This window comes from Drosophila miranda, chromosome XR, assembly GCF_003369915.1.
Source record: "Drosophila miranda strain MSH22 chromosome XR, D.miranda_PacBio2.1, whole genome shotgun sequence".
Taxonomy (NCBI): domain Eukaryota; kingdom Metazoa; phylum Arthropoda; class Insecta; order Diptera; family Drosophilidae; genus Drosophila; species Drosophila miranda.
In genome coordinates, this window is record NC_046674.1 from 26,745,187 (window position 1) to 26,766,835 (window position 21,649).

General features: G+C 43.4%; 2 protein-coding genes and 1 long non-coding RNA gene across 3 annotated transcripts in view; 1 reads left to right on the forward strand and 2 right to left on the reverse strand.

Moving 5' to 3' along the window:
- Positions 1–1,178: 1,178 nt before the first annotated feature.
- LOC117186543 lies at positions 1,179–9,824 on the reverse strand. Its single transcript, XR_004471560.1, has 2 exons — positions 9,595–9,824; positions 1,179–2,540 (listed from the first exon to the last, which is right to left on the reverse strand). It is a non-coding gene; the product is annotated as an uncharacterized LOC117186543 (long non-coding RNA).
- A 91-nt stretch (positions 9,825–9,915) lies between these two features.
- Positions 9,916–11,635, forward strand: LOC117186532 (protein TIS11-like). Its single transcript, XM_033387456.1, has 3 exons — positions 9,916–10,079; positions 10,572–10,921; positions 11,018–11,635. Exons 2-3 carry the CDS (start codon positions 10,671–10,673, stop codon positions 11,298–11,300), a joined length of 534 nt encoding a protein of 177 aa, XP_033243347.1. The 5' UTR covers positions 9,916–10,079; positions 10,572–10,670; the 3' UTR covers positions 11,301–11,635.
- A 5,512-nt stretch (positions 11,636–17,147) lies between these two features.
- LOC108165262 overlaps positions 17,148–21,649 on the reverse strand; it is a 61,480-nt gene continuing 56,978 nt past the window's right edge. The window contains exon 11 of the mRNA XM_033387503.1: positions 17,148–21,642. Within this exon, the coding sequence (XP_033243394.1) occupies positions 19,969–21,642 (1,674 nt within the window). The 3' untranslated portion in view covers positions 17,148–19,968. The remainder of the gene's footprint in view (positions 21,643–21,649) is intronic.

The window sequence follows — 21,649 nt, forward strand, 5'->3', positions numbered from 1 at the left end:
AGCTTATCCCGTCCATCGACGCGTGGGTAAGCAGGAAGCACGGGCAGGTCAACTTTTACCTGACTCAGCTCCTCAGTGGTCACGGCTGCTTCCGAAGCTACCTTCATCGCTTCGGGCACGCGGACTCCGCAGAATGCTCTTGGTGCGGGCACTACGTGGAGGAGGATGCCGAGCATGCGATATTTTCGTGTGGCAGGTTCGCAGCGCAGCGCCAGCGGCTAGAAGAAGCGCTGGGTGGAGCCGTAGTCAAGCAGAGCTTGGTGCCGTGCATGCTCCTGTCCCCGGAAAACTGGGAGGCGACGAGCTGCTTCGCGGCGACCATTATGAGGGAACTGCGCGCTGTTGAGCACCAGACAAGAGTCCAGTTAGTCTAAACGAAGCCTGCACATGTGTGAAGCATTGCTTCACGGCCGTACCACACATGTTGGGCTTGCATAGCCTAGCCTTTAATATAGTTTGCTTTAAGTATAAAATAAGTTGTAAATACGAGCAATTAAATGGAATTAAAAAAAAAAAAAAACCACACTGACACTCACACATTGAACATTGATAATTTTATGTTTTTTTTATATGGTATATTCAGAAAGAATCATTTTGTTTATTATATATTTTTATTTAAATTAATATATTTTATATATTTTTCTTGATTTCTTATTTTGGGTGCAGTTATATAATTATAATTGTTAGTGTTACGCGAGAAGAGAATAGCAGCCCCTATATTATTTATACGAGACCGCAAGCCCCAGCCAGCCCAAAAACCACAAAACCTTACGCTCCTGCGAAGGAAAGGATAGATAATTTTGGAATCCTTATTTTTACTTTTTGTCATTGTCCCATTCAAAACCAATCACAACAATCCAATATTTAACTATTTATATTAATTCGAATGATTTCACAGTGGCAGTGGTATTATATTTTTGTACAATTTGAAACAATAGCAGCGGAATAATTCGAAAAAAATTCAAAACAGAGAGAGGAATAGAGAGAGATGGAGAGATAGAGAAAGAGAGAGCGCGCTCGTTGATCAATCAAATGTGGGGGGTATATAATTCTCAAAGTGCCTTATCATTAATATATTATATATGAATATGAAACAAATACAGAAAACACACAAATTATGTATAGTCTTGAGAAAGAGTGAAAAAACAAAACAACAAAAAAAAGGCATTAATTATTTATTTGTATTTAATTACTATCTACCCAATCAATCCCCACTTGTTACGGCAGAGTGCAAAGGTCTACCACATAATGATACTATGTAAACAAACCAATATAAATTACTGTTTTTTTTTTTTTTTCTGTATTTATACTTAAACTTAGACGTAACTGAAACCCTCAGCTTTTGGTTATTACTATACGATAATTCTTTTTATAAAAACATGCTCTTCCCTTTGTACAACAAACAAGCACAGAAACACAAAACAAAATCGTACGACCGTCAATATGTGGCCTTATCAAATGGAACCCTTTACTCTACGCCTTACGCCTCACATCGTCTTCCCTTTAAAGTAATAATGAATACTATGCTAATCGGAAGCGAGAAAGAGAGAGAACTCTGGAATGAGAGAGAACTCTGGAATGACCCACATAATCAATATCAGAGAGGAACATGAAAGAGTTTTTGAATGCCAGTTGAATTATTCATTATTTATACAATATACTTATTATATACTACAATGCCTTGTTCGTTATTTATGTAATCATACAATCTATATACCAAGATAGTTCATAGATTTCTTCCGCACAAAAGACAGCAACGAGAAAAGACAACAACCGATCAGGATCGAACACAACTGTACATGAATTTTGTTACATGCTGAAACATGCCTATTTATGCTTCCATTGCAACACAACTGTGTATTTTTATATAGTAAATTACATTTTTATGAAGTGAAAACCATTTAGTTTACGGCGAATTTTAGGTTATTTAGCAATTAAATGAAAGCGTTACAAAATAAATGAAACAAGAAAAACCAAAGTCGATTCCATTTACCCAACAGCAACGGGGCCGCTGCCTATGGCGGGGGTTATCGCCAATCTCTCTTCCAGGGCGTCTGTCGACGGGGTGACGGTGACGGCGACGGTACGCTATCGGTCCGGCGGAGAGACCGTCCGGCACACCGATTGCAAGCTCTGCAAACCTTTTTTTTATGTTATTTCCAAACCATTCGGTTCCCGCCACAAGGCATTTGCACCTGAACGATCAGACAGGATCTTGAGGTATCAAAACGCCACAATTGACCGACTGGGAAAGTAGCATAGCATAGCATCAGAGCCAAGGTCCAAGTAGCAGCAGGTTCAAGAAGCTTCAGTTGCGTCATTGCAGCCATTTTCATAGTTTCATAGGCGCCGGCTTCCAGAGTTTCATAGCACCCAAAGAGCATAGTTGCATAGCCAGCACCTTAAATAGTTTCGTAGCAGGCAAATTGCATGGTTTCGTAGCAGCCACTTCAAGAGTGGATTTATTTATAAATTATGGTATACTTTCAGGCTGTTTTGCAAATACAAATTCTGGTTCCAATCGGTTGCCACAACTGTCCCTATCACGAAAGATATAGCCAAGGAAAAACAAAAAGTTGAAGCAGACTTAAAATTGGTACAAAACGAGAAAAATTAAAAAAAAAGTCAAACGGCCAACCTAGCTTACAAAAGCACAATTTTCGACATACGAAAAAATCTATTGTTTTTTATCTATTCGAATTATAATGCATCATGAACCTTATCAATACTTTTTCTATATTTTTAACATCGATATTAATAGAAACGAGGGGGAACGTTGTGAGTTGCTGCGGACACCGCAACTCTACGGTTATACCCGATACTAAGTCAGTATGGCTCTCCTCCGGCAGACGCCGCTAATATTAAACGACACGACAAAGAGTGCGTGCGAGAGAGACAGATAATCAGTCTGAGCGTGACGTCGGGCGCTGCGTAGCCACTGAAAATTGATTTCTTGCTTTTGGCTACAAAAATGATCCGATCTGATCCAGATTCAGCAATCTGATAGATATGGTCATTATCTATGATTCTGCGTTTTTAGTTTTCTCGAATGTGCAATATTGTGGATGCAACAGATTTTCGTGTTTTGTGGGGGCGGAAAGGGGTGGGGCGAATTTCTGAGATATACGTTTTATAGTGAGATCTAACAGAAGTGCGGATACCAAATTTGGTTACTCTAGCCTTAATAGTCTCTGAGATTTGTGGATGCCCCAGATTTTCGTCCTTTGCGTGGCCGGAAGGGGGTGTGGCGAAATTTGGCCACGAAACGGTCAAGGTCCGATATCACAGGAGTGTGGATACCAAATTTGGTTGCTCTGGCTCTTATAGGTTCTGAGATCCTTGAACTCATATTTTGCAATTGACAAAACCGACCATGAAACCTGTGTGTTAGAGAGAGACAGAGCGAGAAAGAATGAAATTGTTTTCTTGATTCTGGCTATAATCATTATTCGATCTGGTTCAGATTTTGCACTGTAGAAGATATGGTCATCCTCACCGATTCTGCGTTTTTGGTTTTATCGTATCTTTAAAAATGTGGATGCCACAGATTTTCGTCCTTTGTGGGGGCGGAAGTGGGCGGGGCGAAGTTTTGAAATATTTTTGTAGCAGTGACATATCACAGAAGTCTGGATCCAAAACATCGTTGCTCTCGCTCTTATAGTCTTTGAGCACTAGGCGCTGAAGGGGACGGACAGACGGACAGACAGACAGGGCTCAATCGACTCGGCTATTGATGCTGATCAAGAATATATATACTTTATGGGGTCGGAAACGATTCCTTCTGGACGTTACACACATCCACTTTTACCACAAATCTAATATACCCCAATACTCATTTTGAGTATCGGTTATAAAAAGTACATTAAAGTTTTCGCTGGCGCATCAACGAATTTTGGTGCCAATTTGCAGCCGATGCAAAAAAAATGTATAATTTGTAAGATATGAATATTAGTTTATAAGATTTGAATATAAGTTTAAGATTTACTCATCGATAGTATTATAAGAAATACCAATGTACTCGATATATCGATACTTGTCCTCGACAAGTATCGATATGCCAACACACATTCATTCGAATACGCCGATCAAGAAAGAAGAACATATAATAAAACCGTGCTATTAAAAGTTTACATATCAGGTGTGGGGTTTGCCCAAAAAAAAAAAAAAACTCTGCGATGAACAATGCAGACATAAGAGCGAAAACCAAAAGTGAACTTAGCGACATATTGCGTAGCGACATAACGTATATTTTGATCAAGATGCCAACATACACCAATTACGTACAGCAGTGAAAAAAATCATGGAAGACACGCATGAGCTAGGAAATACGGCGCCAAGCGCAGACGAGACTATGCAGGCAGACATTTTTGCAGTCCCGGTTGAGCGCGAGATAGATAGAGACAACCGTAGTGCACAACACGCAGTAAAAGCGAGAAGCATTCATGCCGCGACAAGACAACGCTTGTTCGAAATTGACCATGCGATCAGATGAATACGAAGAAGAATCGCGCCGTTTGCAGCAGTTGGAACAATTGTACGTTTCTCGCAAGCGCTTAGCTGATCTCAAATTAAGCATATTGAAAACGGAGAAAGAGGCTATGGAGTTGGAAACGCCGAGAGATTGCATCGACTTGACACACATTGAGGCGTTGATGCGTCCATTTTCTGGAGATGACGACCAGGCTGTAACCAGTTGGATAAGTAACTTTGAGGACATTATGAATTTCCATGGTGTATCCGAGTCCAAATGCTGGATATTAGCGAAGCGGCTGCTAGGCGGATCGGCGAAGGCGTACATCGACCATGTGGCGCCTTTGACTTGGCAATTGATGCGAGCAGAATTGCTCAACGTCTTTGAGCAGAAAGTGACAGCGTGGGACATTGGAAAGCGACTGGAGGCACGGAAAATTGCAAATAATGAAAGCGCATTGCAATATTTCGTCGCAATGTGCAGCATAGCGTCGCAAGCAGACATGGCCACGAGCGATGTGGTCAAATTCATCGTAGAGGGACTGCAGGACAAGACGGGCATGGCAGCATCCATGCTATATTGCAGCACACTCAACGAGTTGCGTGACAAGATGGTCACCTATGATAAGGTCAGAAGAGCTCCTGGCGTCGTAGCAATTCGTAGCGAAGGTATGACAAAGGGAAAACTAAATGTGAGTATGGCAGTTGGGCAGCAGCAAGGTGGTGGCGCATTGCGTTGCTACAACTGTCGGCAATTTGGGCACGTTATGAAGAAATGCAGTCAGCCAAAGAGACCGGATGGGGCATGTTTTAACTGTTGGAGTACCAGCCACCTATATTCGCAGTGCCCGAAACGAAAGATGGCCACTAGGGTAGCTGCAGTTCAAGATGAGGAGCGACCAGGAGAAAAAAACAACGACGATTTTGCGGCTGTCCAGTTAATCACTTTATGACTTCCGTTTGGTGAACAAAGAGGCGTCAGTATTTTTAGTCTATTTGATACAGGTGCCCCGTAAGTTTTATTCATAAGTCTTTGATACCGAAGTCGGCTATAGTTGAAGCCTATATTGAAGTTAGGAAATACTATGGACTAGGAGGACAACCAATTCCCATATGGGGAAAATTTAAGTGCCATATTGAATTTTGCACAAAGAAATATATCGTTTTATTAAACATCGTAGATGATAACATGCTGCCTTTGCCGGTATTGTTGGGACGCGATGCCCTTAAAGTTATTGAAGTAAAATTAGTTCATACGAAAAATATCAATGCGAAGCAACACACATCATTAAGTTCGTTAAAGCAAAAAGCTATTAGTTTAACCTGCGCGTCTTTATTCACCGAACGTAAAAATAATATTAACATAAGACTATATGATAAGTTAGATGGTAATCAATCAGAAAGAAGCGAGCTAATCAATCGTTCTAATCCATTTAAAAATCAGACACAAGAAAACTCAAGAAATGACAAAATGGCCATCGAGAATATGAATCAAGGCGACGAATTCAGTAACTTTTGTGCGTCGGTAGAGATTGATGAAGAGGAACATATTAACGTAGGTTTCGAATTTGGCCTCACTCTTGCAGAAAAGTGTAGGGAAGTTATTAAGACATACTATTTACACAAAGAATTTGACTTTAAAGCACCACCAAAGTATCAGATGCAGATTCGTGTAACAGAAACAACACCATTTCATTGTACTCCGCGTCGTTTATCCTACCATGAGAGAGAGAAAGTAGCTGAAGTAGTAGATGATCTGTTAGAAAAGAAATTAATCCGTCATAATGAGTCTCCTTATGCTTCCCCGTTGGTCCTAGTAAAAAAAAAATCAGGAGAACTTCGAATGTGTGTCGATTACCGTGGTCTGAACAAACGAATTGTTAAAGATAATTTCCCATTGCCCCTTATTGAGGACTGTCTTGAGTTTTTAGAAAACAAGTGCTGTTTTTCCATTATAGATTTGAAAAGTGGGTATCATCAAATAGGCGTAGAAGAAAAATCAGTTCCGTATACATCGTTTGTGACACCGCAAGGACAGTATGAGTACTTGAGAATGCCCTTTGGGTTAAAAAATGGATCCGCTATTTTTCAGAGATTTATTTCGGAGCTCTTGAGAGACTTTATTAGGAACAAAAGCATTGTAGTGTACATGGATGATATATTAGTAGCGACTAAAACAGTTGAAGAACATATGGATATATTAAAAAGACTATGCATTCGGTTTAGCGAGCAAAATTTAGAGATAAATCTAAAAAAGTGTAGGTTTGTCAATCGAAACATCGATTTCCTGGGGTATAAAGTTAATCAAAACGGAATAGTTGAAAAAATACCCAGTCCCTCAAAATGTAAAAGCACTGCACTCATGTTGTCATTTGCGACGACAGCTAAGCCCTTGGTGCAGTTGTTAAAAGAAGGTGGTCCGTTTCCCATGAATAGAGAACAGGTGAAGACGTTTGAAACTCTTAAGAATGCGTTGGCAAATCCTCCGGTATTAGCCATTTTTAGCCCAAATAGAGAAACGGAATTACATACAGACGCAAGTTCATACGGTTATGGCGCAATACTGATGCAAAGACAATATGATGGGAAGATGCACCCTGTGTCCTATTATTCCGGCAAAACAACAGAAAGAGAATCACGTTATCATAGTTTCGAACTAGAGACATTGGCTATAATTTATGCATTGAGGCGTTTTAGAGCATATTTGGAGCATAGGTCCTTCAAAATAATCACGGATTGTAATTCGTTAGTACAGACGTTAACCAGAAAGTCAATTAGTCCTAAGATAGCACGGTGGTCCCTAGAGTTAGAGAACTATGATTACTCCATTATGCACAGACCTGGGGCCAGTATGGCGCACGTTGATGCGCTGAGCAGACAAGATCAAGTGACGAATATGTTAGAGGATGGTTATAGAGTCAAATACGATTTAGAAAAGTCTAATTTAGAAAAAGATGAGAGTAGAAAGCAATATACAAGGAATAGTGTAAGTAGAGACAACACTGGTAGTGAGCATAGAGGTACCGTAGAGAACCCTGTGATTAAGTGTAGAGAATTAAATATCAATAGAGAGCGTAGTAGTACCGTACAGAACCCTGCGATTGAGTGTGGAGAATCAAGTGCAGTAGGAAGTAGATTGGGAAATAGGTGGAAGTCTGATGATAGAGAGAACCTTGGTGCTGATTGTAGAGATAACATAGAGAATAGTGAATATAGGGAAGAGGATGGATGGAAGATTGAAATTAGAGATTTGAGCCAATGTAGCGGAAGCGTTAACGATGTGGTGGGGGGAGTAAAGTACATTAGTAGTAGGAATTCAGATAAAGAGAAAAAATGTGTTGAGGATACAGTAGAGAGGGACAAGTTAGAGTTTCAGGAGGAAAGATTACTAAAATCATTGATAGTTGGGGTAGTAGGTGCAACGCCAGAAGATGTTGATTTGATATTGCAAACAGAACAGATGCGAGACAAGGAAGTAGTTAGGATTCGAAAAATGCTAGAGGATGGAATTGAAGTAGATTTTGAAATGATAGATGGTATTGTTTACAAGAGGAGTTGTGAAAACAAACTATGTTTCTATGTACCAATGTGTATGGAAGAGCAGTTGATAAGGCGGTCACACGAAAAACTAGGACATCTGGCCGCAGAGAAGTGCGTGAGTGACCTTTTGAGGACCTACTGGTTTCCGTCAATGAGAAGTAAAGTGGCAAGGTTCATCAGAAACTGTCTACCGTGTATACTACACTCGATGCCTAAAACAATCCATAACAGAACGCTCCATAGTATCCCAAAGTCGTGTGTTTCTTTTCATACCCTACATGTTGATCATTTGGGTCCGTTGCCGAGTATTAGATCTAAGCGAAAACACCTCCTTGTGGTAATAGATGCATTCACTAAGTTTGTCAAATTGTTCCCGGTTAATAGTACCAGCACGCGGGAAGCGAAGGATGCCTTAAGTAAATATTTTGATTTCTATAGTCGCCCTACTAGGATAATATCAGATCGTGGGACCTGTTTCACCTCGTTAGAGTTCTCTAGTTTTCTGCAGGAGAGAGGGATAGAGCACATTAAGGTAGCTACAGGTGCACCGCAGGCGAATGGCCAAGTGGAGCGGGTGAATCGTGTTCTTACTCCTATGTTAGGAAAACTGTCAGAGCCCCTTGAGCAAGCCGATTGGTATAGGTTGATGAGCAAGGTAGAGCACGCCATTAATAACTCCGTTAACAGCAGTACGAAAAAGACACCTAGCACATTGTTATTTGGAATACCCCAGAAAGGACCCGTTGTAGATGAATTAACCGAATACCTAGAGGAGAAGTTAGCGTCAGAACTTAGAGAGTTGGAAACTATAAGAGAAATAGCAAGTGAGAACATACGGTTGTCGCAGAAAAGAAATGAGAAGATGTATGCCCATAAACATAGAGCCCCATTAAAGTATGAACCTAGTGACTATGTAGCAGTCCGGCATGTGGACACAACACCGGGGATCAATAAGAAGTTCGCACCAATAGAGTATTGGATAATGATCGTTATGAGGTTGTCGACATTGAGGACTGTCAGTTGACGCAAATGCCATTCCGAAGTATATTAGAACCAGCAAGGCTTAAACCCTGGGTAGAGTGTAAGGATAAAACCATGGTCTCATGTTGTTAATCGATGAAATAGTATGTTAAGTAAGACAATACCGAATAAGAAATGTTTAACCAACTGTATGCCTTAATGTGTAGATCGTGGGCGATCTGTAGTCAGGTTGCCCGAATGTAAGATATGAATATTAGTTTATAAGATTTGAATATTAGTTTAAGATTTACTCATCGATAGTATTATAAGAAATACCAATGTACTCGATACTTGATACTTGTCGAGGACAAGTATCGATATGCCAACACACATTCATTCGAATACGCCGATCAAGAAAGAAGAACATATAATAAAACCGTGCTATTAAAAGTTTACAAATTTATACAAAAAAATTGAAACTGTTGAAATTAATTGCTTTTTCAGAGTTACATAAATGAAAAATGTTGTGTTTTTTTTAAAGGTTTTTCTCCGACATAATAATTTTGAAGATAACCTTGAATATTTGTTATGTTTACGGTTTTAGCATTCTTCCGTGGAGCTTACCAAAAAATTCTGGACCTGTCTAGTTGGTAACTTGGTTCGTCCTGATTATAAAACAGTAAATATCATTGTTCTTTGATTGCGTCTATTTTTTTTTTAGTAGTTTCATTGTTTGCCGACCAGAATATGACTAGTGTTTCAGAGTGAAGTCTGACCAGGCGTTGTAGACAATTGGATGCGTGTAGATGTATAACAGCACCCACATTAGGAACATGCAGATCATTAGGATCGGGTCTGCACTGGAAAACACCAGTCTAAAATATTCGATTTGATATCGGAATCAAAGGGTCCTGCTCCACGTACAAATTCACATACTATATTGTATCTATATTTATCTATCACAGTGACCTGTGACATTCAGTGATCACAACTCTAAAATATGTAGATATTCCACATTCAAATTCGATTCCGATAACAAAAATAAAGTCAAGTCCAACAGAGAATAGTTCAGGATAAAGGATAAGCAAAACGGAACAACAAAGGAGCAAGTAGGTAACCCCACCCTCCCATTGGTGGCCAATGGTGGCCCCCCACAGCCCTTTGTCCAGCAGCGGTATGGGAGTGTATTCGTGTGTTCCTGTGTCCGTGTGTCGTTGGTTAATGTGTGCAAAATTATAAGCATTGGTGACTCTTGCAATATCCCCACGCTGCAAGTGGTGCGCTGTCGCTGCCTCTGCCTCAGTCGCTGCTTACCGAAATAGCGCTGTTGCTGCACTCGCTGCCGCTAGACCAATGTGTCTCTGTGTGTGTGTGTGTGTGGGTGGTTTTTTTTTGCTTATAGGTCAAGTTAAAAGTAAAAGTATCCAACACCATTTGAGCCGTGTCTTTGCTACTCGTCGCCATCTTTCGCCCTTGTTCGTTCGCCCTCTCTCTTTATCATCCGATCCCTTTTGAGTCTTTTGAGTTTTTGCGAAACATTCGCGTTACGTATCCCCAAGCAGCAATGGAAATTGATTTCAACGTATCTCTCCCATTCGTAGGTGGCCAGCGATCATCACCAGCCGCAGCAGCAACAGCAGCAACAGCAGCACCAGCACCATCAGCAGCAGACAGCGGATCAACTCGTCCTGGATATCAGCATGGAGCAGTCACAGTCGCAGCAGCACCGCCTCTATGGCGCCCTCACACGCACCATCTCACAGCCGGCTCAACAGCGCCACCCTCTGCACCAGCAGCAGATCCAACAACAGCAGCAACAGCAACAGCAGCAGCAGCAGGGTGTTGCCTCCTTGGTGACCATCATTGAGAATCTGGGGAACATGAATCTGCACCGTAAGCTCCAGCGCACACAGTTGGAGCCGCTGCTCCAACAGCCCATGAACATATCTCGGTGAGTGCCCCCCCCCCCAGATCTGTCAGATCTTTTATTATGCGCCAGACGTGCCTTACATGTGACTTACTCTTTCCCTTCGTTTGTGTGTTACAGCTACAAGACGGAGCTGTGCCGCCCGTTCGAGGAGGCCGGCGAGTGCAAGTACGGAGAGAAGTGCCAGTTCGCGCACGGCTTCCACGAGCTGCGCAACCTGCAGCGCCATCCCAAGTACAAGACAGAGTACTGCCGCACCTTCCACAGCGTCGGCTTCTGCCCCTACGGGCCGCGCTGCCACTTTGTGCACAACGCGGACGAGGCCCGCGCTCAGCAGCAGGCCGCAGCCCAGGCGGAAGCGGATTGGGAGGACAGGCCAAGCAGATGCTGCAGAAGAGCATGAGCACGCCGATGCAGCAGGAGAAGATGCCGCGCTTGCCCGTCTTCAACCGCCTGAGCTCTGCCGTGGAGGACTACCAGCAGAAGCTTCAGTCCAGCCTACTGCCCTAAGCAGCTCCAGCATCAGCATCAACACGAACATCAACACAGTCAAGCCACACCTCACCTTCGCCTTCGCCTTCGCCCTCGCCCTCGCCCATTCACCCAGCATCCCCCAATCCTTTGTACAACAAACAAGCACAGAAACACAAAACAAAATCGTACGACCGTCAATATGTGGCCTTATCAAATGGAACCCTTTACTCTACGCCTTACGCCCCACATCGTCTTCCCTTTAAAGTAATAATGAATACTATGCTAATCGGAAGCGAGAAAGAGAGAGAACTCTGGAATGACCCACATAATCAATATCAGAGAGGAACATGAAAGAGTTTTTGAATGCCAGTTGAATTATTCATTATTTATACAATATACTTATTATATACTACAATGCCTTGTTCGTTATTTATGTAATCATACAATCTATATACCAAGATAGTTCATAGATTTCTTCCGCACAAAAGACAGCAACGAGAAAAGACAACAACCGATCAGGATCGAACACAACTGTACATGAATTTTGTTACATGCTGAAACATGCCTATTTATGCTTCCATTGCAACACAACTGTGTATTTTTATATAGTAAATTACATTTTTATGAAGTGAAAACCATTTAGTTTACGGCGAATTTTAGGTTATTTAGCAATTAAATGAAAGCGTTACAAAATAAATGAAACAAAAAAAACCAAAGTCGATTCCATTTACCCAACAGCAACGGGGCCGCTGCCTATGGCGGGGGTTATCGCCAATCTCTCTTCCAGGGCGTCTGTCGACGGGGTGACGGTGACGGCTACGGTACGCTATCGGTCCGGCGGAGAGACTCAAATGAGTATTGGGGTATATTAGATTTGTGGTAAAAGTGGATGTGTGTAACGTCCAGAAGGAATCGTTTCCGACCCCATAAAGTATATATATTCTTGATCGTCCGTCCGTCTGTCCGTCTGTCCGTCCCCTTCAGCGCCTAGTGCTCAAAGACTATAAGAGCTAGAGCAACGATGTTTTGGATCCAGACTTCTGTGATATGTCACTGCTACAAAAATATTTCAAAACTTCGCCCCGCCCACTTCCGCCCCCACAAAGGACGAAAATCTGTGGCATCCACAATTTTAAAGATATGAGAAAACCAAACGTAGAATTGTAGAGAATGACCATATCTTTAAGACTGCGGAATGTGTATTGGATCGTATTATTATTATAGCCAGCATCAAGAAAACAATTTCATTTTTTCTCGCCCTGTCTCTCTCTAACACACACGTAGCATAGGCGGCTTTGCTTAGAGTAAAACATTAGCGCCTAGATCTCAGAGACTACAAAAGCTAGAGCAACCAAATTTGGTATCCACACTCCTAATATATCGGACCGAGACGAGTTTGTTTCAAAATTTCGCCACACCCCCTTCCGCCCCCGCAAAGGACGAAAATCTGGGAATATTTAAAAATCTCAGAGACTATTAAGGCTAGAGTAACCAAATTTGGTATCCGCACTCCTGGTAGATCTAGCTATAAAACGTGTATCTCAAATATTCGCCTCACCCCTTTCCGCCCACACAAAGGACGAAAATCTGTTGCATCCAAAATATCGCACATTCGAGAAAACTAAAAACGCAGAATCATAGATAATGACCATATCTATCAGATTGCTGAATCTGGATCAGATCGGATCATTTTTGTAGCCAAAAGCAAGAAATCAATTTTCAGTGGCTACGCAGCGCCCGACGTCACGCTCAGACTGATTATCTGTCTCTCTCGCACGCACTCTTTGTCGTGTCGTTTAATATTAGCGGCGTCTGCCGGAGGAGAGCCATACTGACTTAGTATCGGGTATAACCGTAGAGTTGCGGTGTCCGCAGCAACTCACAACGTTCCCCCTCGTTTTTATACCCGATACTCAAAATGAGTATTGGGGTATATTAGATTTGTGGTAAAAGTGGATGTGTGTAACGTCCAGAAGGAATCGTTTCCGACCCCATAAAGTATATATATTCTTGATCAGCATCAATAGCCGAGTCGATTGAGCCCTGTCTGTCTGTCCGTCTGTCCGTCCGTCCGTCCGTCCGTCCGTCTGTCCGTCTGTCCGTCCCCTTCAGCGCCTAGTGCTCAAAGACTATAAGAGCTAGAGCAACGATGTTTTGGATCCAGACTTCTGTGATATGTCACTGCTACAAAAATATTTCAAAACTTCGCCCCGCCCACTTCCGCCCCCACAAAGGACGAAAATCTGTGGCATCCACAATTTTAAAGATATGAGAAAACCAAACGTAGAATTGTAGAGAATGACCATATCTTTAAGACTGCGGAATGTGTATTGGATCGTATTATTATTATAGCCAGCATCAAGAAAACAATTTCATTTTTTCTCGCCCTGTCTCTCTCTAACACACACGTAGCATAGGCGGCTTTGCTTAGAGTAAAACATTAGCGCCTAGATCTCAGAGACTACAAAAGCTAGAGCAACCAAATTTGGTATCCACACTCCTAATATATCGGACCGAGACGAGTTTGTTTCAAAATTTCGCCACACCCCCTTCCGCCCCCGCAAAGGACGAAAATCTGGGAATATTTAAAAATCTCAGAGACTATTAAGGCTAGAGTAACCAAATTTGGTATCCGCACTCCTGGTAGATCTAGCTATAAAACGTGTATCTCAAATATTCGCCTCACCCCTTTCCGCCCACACAAAGGACGAAAATCTGTTGCATCCAAAATATCGCACATTCGAGAAAACTAAAAACGCAGAATCATAGATAATGACCATATCTATCAGATTGCTGAATCTGGATCAGATCGGATCATTTTTGTAGCCAAAAGCAAGAAATCAATTTTCAGTGGCTACGCAGCGCCCGACGTCACGCTCAGACTGATTTTCTGTCTCTCTCGCACGCACTCTTTGTCGTGTCGTTTAATATTAGCGGCGTCTGCCGGAGGAGAGCCATACTGACTTAGTATCGGGTATAACTGTAGAGTTGCGGTCTCCGCAGCAACTCACAACGTTCCCCCTCGTTTATGTTATTTCCAAACCATTCGGTTCCCGCCACAAGGCATTTGCACCTGAACGATCAGAGAGGATCTTGAGGTATCAAAACGCCACAATTGACCGACTGGGAAAGTAGCATAGCATAGCATCAGAGCCAAGGTCCAAGTAGCAGCAGGTTCAAGAAGCTTCAGTTGCGTCATTGCAGCCATTTTCATAGTTTCATAGGCGCCGGCTTCCAGAGTTTCATAGCACCCAAAGAGCATAGTTGCATAGCCAGCACCTTAAATAGTTTCGTAGCAGGCAAATTTCATGGTTTCGTAGCAGCCACTTCAAGAGTGGATTTATTTATAAATGATGGCATACTTTCAGGCTGTTTTGCAAATACAAATTCTGGTTCCAATCGGTTGGCTCAACTGTCCCTATCACGAAAGATATAGCCAAGGAAAAACAAAAAGTTGAAGCAGACTTAAAATTGGTACAAAACGAGAAAAATTAAAAAAAAAGTCAAACGGCCAACCTAGCTTACAAAAGCACAATTTTCGACATACGAAAAAATCTATTTTTTTTTATCTATTCGAATTATAATGCATCATGAACCTTATCAATACAATACTATATTTTTAACATCGATATTAATAGAAAAAAGTACATTAAAGTTTTCGCTGGCGCATCAACGAATTTTGGTGCCAATTTGCAGCCGATGCAAAAAAAATGTATAATATATACAAAAAAAATGAAACTGTTAAAATTAATTGCTTTTTCAGAGTTACATAAATGAAAAATGTTGTGTTTTTTTTAAAGGTTTTTCTCCGACATAATAATTTGGAAGATAACCTTAAATATTTGTTATGTTTACGGTTTTAGCATTCTTCCGTGGAGCTTACCAAAAAATTCTGGACCTGTCTAGTTGGTAACTTGGTTCGTCCTGATTATAAAACAGTAAATATCATTGTTCTTTGATTGCGTCTATTTTTTTTTAGTAGTTTCATTGTTTGCCGACCAGAATATGACTAGTGTTTCAGAGTGAAGTCTGACCAGGCGTTGTAGACAATTGGATGCGTGTAGATGTAGATTCCACATTAGGAACTCTCAGATTTCGATTGGGCAACTCTTATATTTCTCTATTATATTCGATATTTTACTCATATAGGCGTGAGCGAGCGAAGCGAGTGTGCAGGGGGCTTGCCCTCTAGTTATACATACATATATATCAGTTTTTGCAGCCGCATTGAAATTTGAGGTAAATTTGAGATGAATATTTCCATATGGAGGACTTGTAGATAGCCCATTTTCTGAGCAGAGATAGCTTGTTTTTGGGTGCAACCACGACCGGGTGCTGAACCATGATTGGTGTGGGCCTTGGAGTTCAGTGTCCTGTCCAGTACGACACGTAAATATCTGTGGGAGCTCTTGCAATCTTGTTGTAGTCTGTTGTTCAAGGCATAGCTTCGCCATTTCTAGTCTGATCTAGAGGTGCAATGGCTTTCGATGATCGGAAAAATATGACTTATGGAGTCCATGGAGATCCTATCAAGGATCAAGGATTTGCAGTTCAACAATAAATCCAGCTAATCCAGAGCGAAACAGAATCAGAAAAATGTTATACACTGCTTTTGTTTTATTTGTTTGTATTTCTTTTTATTTTTATTTATATTTTGTTTTTGTTTTTAGCTTTTTAATATGTTGTATTTAATTTTATATTATTATTTGTAAGCTTACAACTTAAGGCATAAGGTTACAAACTAAAACTTAGGTGCTAAACATCATTACCATGCTATCGATCATAATCAGCTCTAGCTCTGCGCCTCGTCGCACATTATGCGAGTATGCATATTCGCCCACACAATATGCCTGTTTTACCATCTATCCCTCGATCTGTTTCCATATTGTTTCATAAATATTGGTTTATTGTTATCGATGATGTCTTCAAAAACTGTTTTTGTTCACCATATTTCGTGTATACCATATAATATATAGATTTTTGTATTGTTCCAACAACAGAATAGATCCAAAACAATAGAAAGTTCATCCAATATAGCGAATTTCCATTTGTGGTTTGCTTAAATCGTTTTAATGCGCTTCTTCTTGTTTTACATACATCCGTCGACTGGCGCTTTCGCACAGCTTTAAAATTCGGTTATTTTTGTTCATACATATATTTATCTGTTTTCTGTTTTTATATATTTATATGCATAGAAAGTGCTCTCTATCGAGGATCGAATCGATTCGGATTCGGAATCGGAATTGGGTCAGGATCGGGTCGAGTGGGTCGAGCAACGGCAAGCTGTTTCGTTGTGTTGTCGGCTCTGTTTCAGGCCAAGCATATGTCCATTAGTCTGTCCGTCCTCGTCCCAGTCCTCGTTGCGGCTCCGTTCTCACCACATCACCACGACCTAACCCCAATCCCGACCCCAACCCCAAAACACAACCCAACCATAATCACCCGCCAGACTGGGGCTCCGGACGCCGTTCAATTTGTTAGTTATAATGTTTTGCCGTTTTACATACATTTATTCATATATATATATATATATACATATATATATATATACATGTATATATATTTGTAAAATTGGTTTCTGTATATATAGAATTTGTTTCATTATTTGATTTGTTATATATATATATATATATTTATAAAAAAAAATACGAGTTATGCTCTTAACTAAAACGTTGCTTCTGCTCTGACGCCCAGAGTTGCGTTACATGTTTCTTGCAGCATTTTCATTTCCGTTTCCGTCTCCGCTTCAATGCATATCTTTATCGTTATCGTTATCATTATCTTTATCTTTATCGGTATCGTTACCGTTAGCTTTTACATTCACATACATATCTATATATTTATCATTTTCCGTTAATATTTTACAGTTTTCTGTTTTGTTGAATAAGTCTTAGCGTTTGTTGTTTACTTTATAATATATGTATATATATATACTCGTATATATATGTATATATACACATATATAGATTGTTTTTTTGTTTTAGTTTCATTATGTATTAAAAATATTGAATTATTTTGTTTTGTGGTTTTTCAATTGGTTTCATTCTTGTTTTTTGCGTTTGCATGTAAAAAAAAATAAGTTAAAAAAAAAACGAATTAAACAGTAAAATAGCTAAACACTAAACTGTTTCGTAAGACATAGGGTTTATATAAAAAAATATGCATATGTATATCCCATATATATTCACGTATACATACATACACACGTACATCCATCAATATATATTGTATATATATGTATGTATAATGCTCTGGCCATCAACTGGCCCCTGCTCTCGTCTTGCATATGTAACTCTAGGTATGGTATTACATGTGCATCGTATGTATCATTTGTATGGGGGTTTCTTTTCTTTTCTTTTCTTTTCTTTTGTTTTCTTTTTTTCGTTTCTTTATTTGACTTACATGCGACATTTCATTAGCTTAGCAGTAAACGTAGTACATAATCATAATCCAATAATAGCGATCGCTTACAGTGGATGCAACACACAAAAATCCATCGTAAATTAATTTTGCGTATATAAAATTGAAAAAAAATATAATATATATATATAAACGAATAATAATCGTAATCGTAATCGTAATCGTAATTGTAATCGTAATCGTAATCGTAAAGTGGTACGTATAGATAAGATCGATTGAAACGATGCTCTCGCTAAACTTAAGCGCAGTTCTTTCTTTTCTTCTTTCTTTTATGAAATTTACAAAAAGTCGTTTAAATAATGTGTGTGGGTGTGTGTGTGTTGGGAGAGGGCGGGGCGGGGCGGGGCGGGAGAGGTTATGCTACAGTTTAAAATAATAAATTTACCTCCTTCTCTAATTTCGTTTTCCTTTTATGTTTAGATCTTTTTTCTCTTTTCTAAGAACAGCCCAACAGTGTGTGTTTCTCTATATATTTCCTCTTGATTTACTCTTATCTATACGTTTACGGTGTGTGTATGTATTTGTATATGTATATGTATATTGTGTGTGTGGCTTCTTGTTATACATACATTTATGTGCTTTTTATATATATATATAAATATATATATATATATATATATAGTTATTTTGTCACTACCATTCACAATGTTCTATCGACTGAGGGCGTGGGGGGGGGGGCTTTCGGTTGGGGAGGGGAAGGAAGGGAAACACTTGTTGCACGACAGCAAATAGACACCAAACGCAAAATACACACCCACACACACACACAAGGGAACAGTAAAAAGGACATTGATGGAACCCAAAGGCTCTCTCACATTGGAGGGGTGGGGGAACTAAAAGGGGGAGATCCAAATATCTAAAGAGCGGGTGCATGTGTGTGTGTGCGCCATCTAAGAGAGAGAGAGAGAGAGAGAGATAGAGTGAAGTGGAGTGGAGTGAAGTCCAGAGTGGGGCCCAAGAGTTGCAGGAGCAGCAGCAGCAGCAGGTCTGCTTCTGTCTCTCAAGGGGGAATAGGGAGGGTGGGGTAGTGGGGTGGTGTGGGAGGCATGTATGTACATATGTACCAGTCCAATAAAAAACAATTTCATTTGTAATTGCGTCTAATCTAAGCTTCAAATTTAAATAAATGTCAAATAGATTTCCGATTTCCGAATTCCGATTTCCAATAGCCGATTGCCGATTGCCGATTTCCAGCTTAAATCCTTTTCCATTTCCGCTCTCCTCCTTTTGTGCTAATCCTAACTACACTAACAATGGGTGCGTGCATGTGTGTGTGTGGGAGGGAGGAGGAGTGCCAAGAATTTGGGCATCAGCAAACTTTCTCCCTCTATCTCTCCAGCTCACCCACTCACTCTCCCTCGCCCTCGCTGTGTTTACTTTTGCCGTTGCACTCTTAAAGCCTATCGCCCATGGCCTATGCCAACGCGTTTCTCTCTTCTGTGTTTTGCTTTTTACATTTTCTCTCTCTCTTCGTTCCTAGATATATCTGTATCTGTATCTGTATCTGTATATATATACGTATAGTTGTTGGTGCATCGTTTCGCTCTTTATATACGATCCTGATCCTGCTGGTGTCAGTAGTAGCCCGGATTACCGCCGGCAGCACTGCCACCGCCGCTGGCCGCGTAATGCTCGCTCGCATAGTACAGTGCCCGCTGCTGTGCCGCCCGCTGCTGCGCCACTTCCTGGGCCGCCAGATGCGCTTGCTGGGCCGCTGCTTGCTGGTGCGCGCGCTGCGCCGCCTGCTGATGCGCCGCCTCTTGCGCCGCCTGCTGCTGATGCGCCTGCTGTTGCTGGTGATGATGATGCTGCTGCTGCTGCTGCGACTGCAGGGGCGGAGGCAACGCCGTCGGCTGGTAGGGGTGCCGGGGCGAGGGCTGCTGATGCGTCGTTAGCGACAGCGGTAGCGGAAGCTGCTGGGCATGTGGATGCGTATGCTGGTGTGTAAGCGGAAGCGGGAGCGGTAGCGTGTGCGGATGAGCGTGCGCTGGCTGCACGGACGGATGGTGCCGTCGATAGCCGTAGCCGTAGACCAGGCTCAGCGGGCTGAGGGGGTTGTTGACTGCTGCTACCGCTGCTGCTGCCGCTGCTGCTGCTGATGCTGAAGCTGCTGCTGGAGGCGCCGTCGCTGCTGCCGTCAGATGTCGTAGACCCGACGACGACGCCTGCAGTCACAACTAATCTTCGTCGCTCAGTGCCTCGTACTTGGACGACAGCAGAGGCTTTGGCTCGCTGGCCGCTGCTGCTGCTGCCGCCGCGGCGGCTGCGGCCGCCGATTTGCTGGAACTCAGGGAGCCACCCCCCTGTCCGACACCGCCACCACCCCCGGGGCCACCCACGCCACCGGGTCCGAGGCCGGCTCCGCCGCCGCCCACCACTAGACTAACGCCCCCGCCCGCGCCCCCAAGATCGCTCAGGGCGTGCGCCGCCTTGGTCTTGGCGCTCAGGTGGCTGGGCGGCGCTGGCTGGTGCGCCAGCTGCATGGCCTGCGGCGGCGGCGGCAGCCCGCCCGCAGCGCTGGGCACGGTGAGTGCGCTGAACGGGTAGGTGTAGGTGCTGGCGGCGAAGGCCTGCGGTGGCGGATGGTAGGCCGACGGGTGGTGGCTATTGGAGCCGGCGCCGCCCGAGCGTCGACCGCTGCCGTCGACCACCTCGTACTGGTTGGGCGTCTTCCGGGACACGCTGATCTCGTGCGACGGTGGCGGCTGCTGGGGATCCTTGCTGCGGTGCTGCTGTTGCTGCTGTTGTTGTTGCTGGTGCTCAAAGGCGGCTACCATGTGGGCGGCGTGCGCTGCTACGACTGCGTTCGACTGGGCCACTAGGTCGCCGGGATCGTCATCCGATCGCACTTCCACGATGCGGTTCTTGGAAGAGCCGATGTCGTCACGCATCACCTCCGCGATGCGGTTCTTCACGTATTTGTATATGGTGGTCACGGATCCGTCCGCACCGCCTCCGCCCGGCACACGCTGGTCGGGGGGCGGAGGAACGCCCACGCGACCCACAACCGAGCCGGGGCCGGGCAGGTAGTAGTGGCCGGGGTCTCCGCCGGCCACCACAGCCTGGTGGAGCATAAGCTCTTGGGCGTACTTGCGGGGGCTGACCGGCTGGGGCATGCGGATGATGTTGCGTCCGTCCTCGGGCGTGTTTGCCCTGACGCCGGGCGGACCTCCGGAGGATCCTGGTCCCCCACTGGGTCCGCCGCCAGGACCACCGCTGCCGGGCATGCCCTGCTGCTGCTGGTGGTGCTGCTGCTGTTGCTGGTGCTGCTGGTGGTGGTGTTGCTGCTGCTGCTGTTGCTGCTGCTGCTGCTGCTGCTGTTGCTGCTGCTGCGCCTGGTGCTTGGCCTCCTCGGCCTTGTGCTGCATGCGTCGGTTCTGCTTCCAGCGGTCTGGCGGAAGCATCGTCTGCGGCGGCCCCTCCATGTAGGTCATGAATGGGGGCGTGGGCCGCATGTGTGGATTGGAGACGTAGTCGTTGGTGATGATCGAGTCGGTGAGCTCTCCGAAGGTGATGCTCTTGGTGTGGATCTGCTGGGGACTGGGTGCTGGTCCGGGACCCTGCGCCTGGGATGTGGGCGTATGCGGCTGGCCGCGCATCGATCCGTGAACGGATCGCGACTGGCTCGACTGCTGCTGCGGCGGAGGACCCTGTTGCTGCTGTTGCTGTTGCTGTTGCTGTTGCTGCTGCTGCTGTTGCTGTTGCTGTTGCTGCTGGATGGCAGCCGTCGCCGCGGCGGCTGCGGCGGAGAGGCGCTCCTGGTCCAGATCAATGTTGATGACGTTCGGGGACTGGGAGTTGGCCTTGCCATTGTTCTCCGCCGCCAGCTCCAGCGGCTGTCGATGGTATTGCTGGAGG

Excerpts from the sequence above, each read along its gene's own strand:
- LOC117186532 (XM_033387456.1), top strand. The coding sequence starts at position 10,671 with ATGGAGCAGTCACAGTCGCAGCAGCACCGCCTCTATGGCGCCCTCACA. Across the intron at positions 10,922-11,017 it reads CAGCCCATGAACATATCTCG|CTACAAGACGGAGCTGTGCC; the intron begins GTGAGTGCCCCC and ends TGTGTGTTACAG.